Raw genomic sequence first — 10108 nt, 5'->3', positions numbered from 1 at the left:
GGTTGTGTATGTAGAATTGCAGCAGGGATCATCTTCCTTGTTTTGATTATTCCTTATTTTCTCTCACACAGGACTCAAGGCTGCTGAAGTTTTCGAAAGAGCTTCTATTAAAAATAATAATTGAAAATGTTGAAATCTGCTGGCTTGATTAATCAGGAACCCTTTTTTCAATCAATCCAAACATTGTGAAGATATCCATCTTCCTGTCTAAACCGGGGGTGGGGAATCTTTTTCAGCCAAAGGCTGAGTTTCCTCCTCACAGGCAAACATGCAAAGGACACATTCCAGCGATGGGTGGGGCCTTACATATAAAGTGACTAATAAATTTAATCATCGCAGTACAACAGTAGTAAAAAAAATCCTATGTGGTTAGAGACGTGCCTCCCTTCACACTTGGTATGTACAAGTGGTAAAACTTGCACACAAGAAAATCTGCTGTGCAGTGTAAACAAACTTTCAAAGTCTGCAAATCAGCATTTGAACTCTGATCTTGAAGGTTCAAGTCTAGGAAATAGATATCATTGACCAGTATAGGTTGGCTGGAGAATACATGAGATGTAACACAGAGGGAGATTCCAAAAATGGTTTCCAACAGCAATGGTTTTTGAAGTTGGGCATAAGCGGCCCTGGCAGAGCTTGGCAGGAGGTTTGGCTATGCCTGCTATTGTTGCTTTCCAGGGCTGGCAGGATTCCCAGCCACGCAATGCCAGCTCTGGGCGACTCGTTTTTCCCATGGGACACTGTCCAGGCCCCCTGTAGTGAAAGTCCAGGAACTAGGACTCGCCTGCCAATCCTGTATCTCTACGGCAGTGTGTCCTGATAAGATGGGTGCATCTTGGTTTCACACTGCCCCCTGCTGGCTGTCCTTGGCATTTGGATCTGGCAAGGGAAAGCAAAAGGGTTAGGAAAATAGGCTAGGCCTACTGCAGAACTTGAGGTCTTGATCTGGGCCTGGTAGGGTGAGCCATGGAATATGCTCGTAGCACCCCAATTCCAATACCAGGGATCACTGCCTGAGCTGCCCCTGCCACACCTTGCTGAGGGCTGCAGTCTGCTTGCTATAATCCTGCCTGCACAGTGGTGCCCTCAGGGTAGGACTTGAGGCAGACATCCAAGGCCTCACTTAGCAGGAGAAGGAAGACCCCCAAGTGCAGCAGGGCCAGATAACCATGTTTTGAAGTAAGTGGAGAAATGCATATTATCATCTAAAGAATCCAACCACATGACCATTAAGCCCAGAGTCTTGAAAACATCATGTCGTGGGCTGCGACAGCACAGGAGTGGTTCCCTCAGGTGCAAAATTGTTAGGGGCGCACAGTTTCAACACCCGGTGCTGCTCAATACAGCTGCATACGTCTGTTGCTGGGCTCTGTTGAAATTCCAGAACTGCGTCTGGAAAATGGGGACACTATGGTGGTTTCCAGCACCTGGTGTTCAGAACCTTACTGCCCCACAGAGGCAGTACTGGAACCTTACTTCCCAGACTTTTATGCTGGTGACATACTTTTTTAAAGACATGCATCATTTTGCGACACAGCAATTCAGTTTTACTAGCAAAGCAGAGGTTAAACTAACCCCTTTCAGTTAGAGCGGTCGCAGACAGAGGACCAGGGAGGCTCAAAGAGGGGTTATGCATTCTGACCTCACTATGCCTAAACACCACCTGTAAGGAGCTGTCCCCCCACATCACCTAGCAATGGCCCTACTCATATCCTGGGGAAACTGCAGTTTACTAATTATTAACGTTTATATTCCCCCAACTAGCAAAAAAACCCCGACATTGAGGGCAACTGGAATGGACTGGATTCTTACGTCAGGTTACCGCTAGCAGATTATCCGGGAGCAAAGGTCCTGCTGGTGGGCGACCTAAATGCAAGGTTAGGGCCTGGTGACCCTAGTTTAGAAACTAAATATAGGAAAGTTTAGAAACTAAATATAGGAAAGTTTAGAAACTAAATATAGGAAAGTTTAGAAACTAAATATAGGAAAGTTTAGAAACTAAATATAGGCACTAAATATAGGATGCGGGTGGCGCTGTGGGTAAAACCTCAGCGCCTAGGACTTGCCGATCGCATGGTCGGCGGTTCGAATCCCTGCAACAGGGTGCGCTCCCGTCATTCGGTCCCAGCGCCTGCCAACCCAGCAGTTCAAAAGCACCCCCGGGTGCAAGTAGATAAATAGGGACCGCTTACCAGTGGGAAGGTAAACGGCATTCCGTGTGCTGCGCTGGCTCTCCAGATGCAGCTTGTCACGCTAGCCACGTGACCCGGAAGTGTCTGTGGACAGCGCTGGCTCCTGGCCTCTAGAGTGAGATGAGCACACAACCCTAGAGTCTGGCAAGACTGGCCCGTACGGGCAGGGGTACCTTTACCTTTACCTATAGGCATAAAATAGGGTACCCTAATGCCTCTGGCCCGGAGGCTTTCCAACTACCAAGGCAGTCAAAGGACCAACCCCTTTCCAGTCCCGGGAGGAGCACGGGGAGTGTTCGCACACACACCTATACACTGCAGCCGACACACTATTGTTTCGCAACACATAGTTTGGAAAGCTTTGCCATAGAGCGTAGGTAGAACATACGCATTGTAGCTAGTAGCCACTGACAGCCTGAGCCTCCATGAATTTGTCTGGTTCTCCTTTTAAAGCTCACCCATGGGTGAAAGAGAGAGCGAAAGTATCCCAGTGTTGCTCCACCTCTTCCTCTTTTCATGCCTCTGTCTGTCGAGAAGTTTCAGTTCCCAACTGGCACACCCAGGGAGTGAAGGGGCACATGGCTGACCACAGGAGGAGGAAATAAGCTGCACTTCGACTCAAACCTCACGTCCCATGGGAGAAGGAGGAAGCTTCTTCAGCAGATGAGAGAAAGACCCAAGGCTAAAGGTGGGTCTGCCCATGGCAGAATCTTCGGGGTTTGGTGGGGAGGTTTGGCTTCAGTCACAGAGGCAGCTTGAAAAACGGAATGAGTGGAAGGGCAAAGAGGAAATGATGGGGCTGGAAAAAATGGGTATTTCTCATGCCTGCCTGGTTGCTTGTGCAATAATATGCCCATGGCAGCACTCTTGCGTTCGCCGCAAGGAGCTTCCCTGACAGGCAAAAGCCCAAGAGGGCAAGCTTTCCCCCTCTGCTGAAACTGCCTTTTAGCAGTTGGTGTTTTAAAAAGAGTGAGAGATATTACGACTTGCAGACCTTACATTATGAGTCTCTGTGAACTCCGGATTTTGGAAATGATTGCTTTATTGCGTCTGACTGGATCACAAGCCTGCGGTTTCAGATTCCCCCAGTCATGCCGCCTTGAGCTTCCTCCCATGTGGCATTTACAAATCGCTCGACAACTTGAGGTTGCTCAAGGTCTGAAGCGGTCCTTTGTTTAGCTGTGGAGGTTTGCGGAGGCTTCTTTTGTCTCCTCGCATATTGTTATGCTGCTCCTCACTTTCCTGAGAGGAGAGAAGTGTGGTTTTGTGTGGTGTGTTTTGTTTCCTTTGGATGAGAGGGCACCCAGGGATGGGGGCAGGTGTTGGCAATAGGGCTTGATGTTCTGCTGGGCCAGAGCAGAGGACCCACTGCCAATCTGCGCAGCCTGCTTGCTGGTCCTCTCTCCTTGTTGCCCATCCACCTGCTGTCTCTGAGGGCACAGAAACAGAGTCAGGCCATTTGCTCCATCTGGCTCAGGACTGTCAAAACTGACTGGCAGCAGTTCACCAGCGGCTCAGACAAGGAAATGTTTTCCCACCAAGAGATTGAGCATCCGCACCTTCCGAACCCAAAGCCACTTTTCTAAATAAAATTACAGGTGTGTAAAAGCAGTTAGCATGCCGTAACCAGCATGTGTGCAGCCTCCTTATGAGGATAGGGGCAGCAGGGGTGGGGAACCATCACCCCATTGTGATCATGATCAAAATGACACACCCCAATTTGCTGTTAGCCGCAGCAGGAGCCCATGGGAGCTGCTTTCCTGATACAAATCACAGTTTGTGTGTAACCAGGATGGTGGCAGGAAGACAAGGGTTAAACTCCCCCCTCTCTGCCCACCACCCTCTGGATTCTGCTTAGCTTCACCCCTGCCCCATGGTGCCTATTTATTTAATTATTCTAAAAAGTGCAGATCAGTTGTTTCCACACATCTACCTTGGCCCTGGCCCCTGGGTGAGTAAGTGGTGACAGGATGAAGGAGAAGGAACAGCTGACCGCCATTCATCTCACTTTCTTCCTCTGTGGGCAGCTGTGGGGCTGGTTTCAGAGGAAGAAGCCAAGTGCATGGTCAGGGGCGACAGTGGCAAGGAAAGAGAAAGAGAGAGAGTTTGTGTGTGTCCATGCTGGCTGGGGCTGATGGGAGTTGTAGTCCAAATTATCAGGAGAGCAACAGGCTGGGGAAAGTTGACTTGAACCTACAGCTCTGTTTTCTCCTGCTTCCATTTCCCCTTTGTTGCATTTTAGATGCTATTCTCCTTCATTCAAGACTAACATATTTTGGGGAAGTCGCTAAAGACTGGCCTGCGCAGTGTGGAAGGGACACTTTTCGCTCCTTCCCAGGATCCCCCTGAGTACCATTGAGAAGATGTTCCCCCCTCCTATGGCAGGCGGCTCCTTTCGATATAATAGGTGGGGCATGACCAATGGCCCCTTGCTGTGCCTTAGGAATAAGGAGAGAACTTTGCTGTACCCCCATATTGCATCCCTGAGCCTTTGAAGGGGCAGGGAACCTGGGCAGCTTACCCCTGTATATGACTAGTGAATTCATATCAGCACTCCTCCTCAGTAAACCTCGCAGAAGAATCTCATGTTTCCAGCTGCCTTCACGTCAGTGCAGTGTACTAGATTACGCATTTCACCACCCTGCGTTTAACTCACTGGAAGCATGTTCATATTCTTGTTTTAGGAGCTGAACGTCTTCTGTATGAAGCTGCTGCATGATGGTTCTCTCAACCCAAGATGGAGAAGAAACAACTGCCTTTGGTCCTCTGAAACCCACAGTATGACGTACAGGAAGCACAAAGAGCTCACGATGCCCAATTTTAGACTTGTCTCCATGATGCTCTGCGTGCTGCTAGCCTTCTTGGTGTGGCCATATCAGGGCGTTCATTCTTTCGGGCTCGCTCACTGTATCCTTTCCCCGACCAGACCGGGCCTTGCTACCTGCAGTGGCCAGGCCATCTCCAACTTGACTTCTGTTACCCTCCAGCTGCCCAACTCCACCCGCTGGCTCAACGCCTCCAACAACAAAGTGACGCACCTGACCTCAACAACCTTTTCCCATCTTCCTCACTTGTTGGAACTTTACCTGGACCACAACAACATATCAGGCATTGAGTATAATGCCTTCCAAAGCTTGGAGGATCTGGAGGTGCTTGATCTGAGCTGGAACCAGCTGGAGTCTGTGGAGTCCTCCATGTTGTCCAACCTCAGGAATCTGCGTAAGCTGTTTTTGGGTCACAACAGTATCGCCACATTGCATCCCAGCTCCCTCATATCCCAGGTGGCTCTCCAGGAACTGCACCTTCCCAACAATAATCTCTCTAGTCTCCAAGAGGTGGCAACAGCTACCCAAGGCTTGGCCAACCTTACCTTCCTTGACTTGGGTTCCAATCAGATCTCTACTCCGTGTATGGGCCCCAGTTGGATTGTCTTTCCTTCCCTGAGGAACCTTAGCCTCAACAGCAATGGGATTTCCAGGCTGGACTTGTCTAACTGCTCCTTCCCTAGCTTGCAACAACTCAACCTAACCCATAACAACATGTCAGAAGTGGAGGCTGGATCCTTTCGGGCCACCCCTGTTTTGGTGGAGTTGTCCTTCAACATGAACCCCCTGGATATCTCCCAGCTTATCAATGCAACTCTCCCTAACCTAACCACGTTGCATTTATCCAGTATGAATCCACCATTAAATGAGAGCATGTCAGCAGCTTGCTCCTTCTTCAAAAGCTTACCCTCTTTGACCTCTTTGGACATCCAACATTCTCAAATGAATGACACTCAACTGAGGCAGCTGGGTTCCTGCACTAATCTCACGTGGCTGGATCTCTCCACCACGGGGTACAAGTATCTGAAAAATGGGGTCTTCGAAACATTTCAAGGCCTGGAATTCCTCTCTCTGGAGAAGTGCAAAGTCCTGAGGCTGAGCTCTAGCGCCTGGGGGAAGCAGATGCAGCTACGTACCCTGATCCTAAGGAGAAATTCCATTTCCCAGTTGGAGGATTCTGTCTTCCGTCCTTTGAACCATTTGAGCTATTTGGATCTGTCAAAGAACCACCTGACCAACCTTCAGCAGAGATCCTTTTTTGGCATGGAGGCATTGCGGACCCTCATCCTGCAGGGCTGCCAGATCACAGCTGTCACCCGCAACACCTTCCATTATGCCCGTAAGATGGAATTCTTGGACTTGAGGGATAACAGCATCAAATTAATCAAGCCCCGTGCCTTTTTGCTCAAGCACGTGGGGACTCTCCTGCTGTCAGGAAACAAAATCCTCACTGTCAAAAGGAATGGCTTTTACCAGCTGAACTCCCTGAGATATCTCTACCTAGATCACAACTTGCTTTACAAGCTATCTCGGGGAGTCTTTACACCCCTCAAAAAACTAGAAATCTTGGACATCAGTCACAACCACCTCTTTACTTACAACAAATATGATTACCCGAGTCCTTTTGTTGGTCTCCGCTCCCTTCGCAAGCTGGACCTTAGTTTTCAGAGTCCTAGACTACCCATTTGTCCCCCAGACAAAGTCCTCCAAGGCCTGGGGAACCTACAGTACCTCTCTTTGAAGGGCAACCCCAGTCTCTTGTTCCTTAACATCTCGTTTGTTAACCTGACTAGCCTCAAGTCCTTAGATGTCTCCCAAATCAGTCCATTCAATGACTCTTGGAAACCCTCATTAAATTTCTTCCAAGGCCTGGGTAACTTAAGCCAACTCTGGATAGATGACAGTGCCATCAAGGACTTGCCTGAACAAATATTTTCTGGTTTGACATCACTAGAGCAACTCTCCCTGAGCAAGAATGACCTGAGGAACATCAGTAAAAAAACGCTTGGTGGGCTGTCCTCCTTGAAATATCTGGATGTGTCTGGGAATCCCCTGACATGCTCCTGTGATAATGCCTGGTTTCAAAACTGGTCTGTGTCAGAACCAAATATCCAGGTGTCCATGCTGGGCTCATATCATTGCTTTGGCCCTGGCACGACTGACCGTCTCTTTGCTTATGAAGACTTCTCCTTCTGCTTTGAGACTAGGGGAATATACTTCTTCATTGCCACCACTGTGATCACCCTTTGCTTCCTGTTTACTGTTTTAGTCTATGCCAAATTTGGTTGGACCCTCAGACATGGCTACTACCTGCTGAGGGGCTGGGGCTTCAAGCGCCTGCGCCAAAAGGGACAGGAATACCAGTATGATGCCTACATTTCTTGTTGTAGTCAGGACCACGAATGGGTGGTGAACAATGTTCTGGAAAAGCTGGAAGTGCAAGGAGAACCCAACTTGCGGCTCTGCTTCGGGCCTAGAGATTTCGCGCCTGGAGAATATTACATAGACAACGTTCAGAATGGAATAAGCCAGAGCCGCAAGACCTTGTGTGTGGTGAGCGACAATTACTTGGAAAGTGAGTGGTGTTCGCTGGAAATCCAACTTGCTTGTTCCAAGATCTACTACCAGAGGGAGGACCCTCTGGTTGTGGTCTTTATGGAGGAAATCCCTAACTACAGGTGAGTGAGGATAGCTCATCAGCCTCAAAGGTGAGACAGGAATATTGGGTGCCAAGGCAGGAGATCTTATTTCATTCATTCCTTCTGTTTTGAACATTTCTTATCCTTTGTTTAAAATAACCCCGGAGGAGGGTACAATTCCACAAATCATAATAAAACCACAATTTAATATTAACACCCATGTTCAGAAACGCTGGGGAAGGCTACTGCCTTCGCGCCCTTGCTTGTGGGCTTCCATATGCAGCTGGTGTGGGAATGTTGTAGGTACTAGGAGAGGATATATTGATTTAATAGTATCCTTCCTAACTCATGCTTGTGAGTCAGCAGCAGAGCGACATTCCCCAATATATAGCAGGAAGCTAGTTGGTAAATTCGTTTGAATCTCTTTACTTAAGCAATCCAATCTGGCTTTGTTCAGATTGGATTTTGTTCCTGATAAGTCCCCTTTTTATCCCTCCTAAAAAATAATAATAATAAAGACACAAGAAGCTTCTTTTAAAAGTAACAAGAATTTTACTCACATTCAGTTCACAGTTGGATTCCTGAAGGCAGGCTTTAGCTTAGAGTTACAGAAGAGGGTTTGAGTTCATCCCATATGGGAATGAGCCCATGTCCTGGTGGCTGAGAGCCAGCAGACAGCAAAATACATCAGTATCAAGAGAGCATGGCATCAAGAGAAAGAAGAAGGGAGGTGGCTGAGTGACCAGCCCCTTTTATGGGTCTCCCAGGGTCACACCCACCTACCTGGTCACATGCAGGGAGAGGAAGCTCCAGACCAGGTGTGACAGGAAGTCCTCCTAGCTGTGGAGTAACACCTCCCCCCATGCATGTCCACTCTGGGCAAACAGGAAGTGTTGTACTTGACTGCTTATGTTACATCCCCCAGTTGGTGGGCCACCAAGGGAAGCAGGATGTTTTGCTTAGATTCAGCCTTTGTCTGCTCCAGCGGGACACTTCTTGAGGAACCCGTTGAGTACGTTTGGGTGTGGAGTATGGTCAGTGTGCTAAGGAATGGGAAACCTCAGCCCTGCTTTCTTTCCTTCCTAGGTTGTCTCCCTATCATCGCCTAAGGAAACTGATGAAGCAAGAGAGCTACCTCACATGGCCTGAGGACCCTGAGGCTGAGAATGTGTTCTGGACCAAACTGCACGAGGCCTTGAGCTGTGGAGAGCCAGAGGAAAACACTACGCAATTTGGCGTGACTTGTTAGGTGACGGCCGCAAAGCAAAACACTGTGACTAGCCTTCCTGGTATCGGTTAACCTACAACAGTGCTTCTCAACTGTGCGGCCTTTTAGCTAACATAGAAATCCCCCCCCTTCCCCACACCCTCTTCAAACCAGGCTCCTCTTATAAGTTTATTTGAATTTCCATTGAAATGTTGTGACTTTTAATTTTAAATAGCATTTTGCGTTTAATAATAGAAATGAACATATTTCATACTTTTATAGATGTGTGGGGTATAGATACTTTTATAGAGCCAGTGTGGTGTAGTGGTTAAGAGTGGTAGATTCGTAATCTGGTGAACCGGGTTCACGTCTCCGCTCCTCCACATGCAGCTGCTGGGTGACCTTGGGCCAGTCACACTTCTCTGAAGTCTCTCAGCCCCACTCACCTCACAGAGTGTTTGTTGTGGGGGAGGAAGGGAAAGGAGAATGTGAGCCGCTTTGAGACTCCTTCGGGTAGTGATAAAGCGGGATATCAAATCCAAATCCAAACTTTTATAGATAAATAATATTGTTGTTGTTTATACTTAGCTTGGAATATATTTTTTTAGAAATACATCCCCTCAAAAGAAGAAGAAGAAGAAGAAGAAGAAGAAGAAGAAGAAGAAGAAGAAGAAGTAGTACACCCCCTCCCTTGAGATCTTTATACAAGCCTCTGGGGTGGCAGAGCCCCACTGGTTAAGAAACACTAACCTAGAATGACATGAAGCAGAAGGAAGAACAAGTACTGCGATTGCCGCCACCAACAAAGGATGCCATGGCACTTTCCATCTCTGGATGACAGAATGTTTTATAAACGATGCTGCCTGAAACTGGACAGGGACTTGTGGGGCTCACATTAACTGGGGGAGGGCGTATAAAAATATTGAATCTAGTAAGCTGATGCCTTACAGTATTGCCTTAAAATTCATTAAAAGAAAATAATTAAATTGAGTTTTTTTAAAAAAATCAGTTGGGGATTAATCATTTTTTGGGGGGAATACATTCTGAGCATGCGTTCAAGGTTTATTGCTGCTGTGTGATGACTGGGTGTTGAAGAGCTTTAGAAACATTGTTAATATCAATAACTGCGGTTATTAGGATTGTTGTCTAAAAGGCTCGGAATTCTAATGGCAAAATTATATAATTCCCTCAGATTTGTTTGAAATGTTGTCTGTATCCTGAACGATACGCTTTTATGGGTTGCTA

At 47.7% G+C, this 10108-nt stretch overlaps 1 protein-coding gene across 1 annotated transcript; it reads left to right on the top strand.

Moving 5' to 3' along the window:
• Positions 1-2591: 2591 nt before the first annotated feature.
• Positions 2592-9067, top strand: LOC310662299 (uncharacterized protein). Its single transcript, XM_083409083.1, has 3 exons — positions 2592-2880; positions 4877-7695; positions 8743-9067. The coding sequence occupies exons 2-3, from the start codon at positions 4895-4897 to the stop codon at positions 8903-8905; spliced, it is 2964 nt and encodes a 987-aa protein (XP_083265209.1). The 5' UTR covers positions 2592-2880; positions 4877-4894; the 3' UTR covers positions 8906-9067.
• Positions 9068-10108: the final 1041 nt, after the last annotated feature.

Source organism: Podarcis tiliguerta (genome assembly GCF_965153285.1).
Source record: "Podarcis tiliguerta genome assembly, chromosome: 13".
NCBI classification, from domain to species: domain Eukaryota; kingdom Metazoa; phylum Chordata; class Lepidosauria; order Squamata; family Lacertidae; genus Podarcis; species Podarcis tiliguerta.
This window is presented reverse-complemented; position numbering and strand designations above follow the sequence as displayed.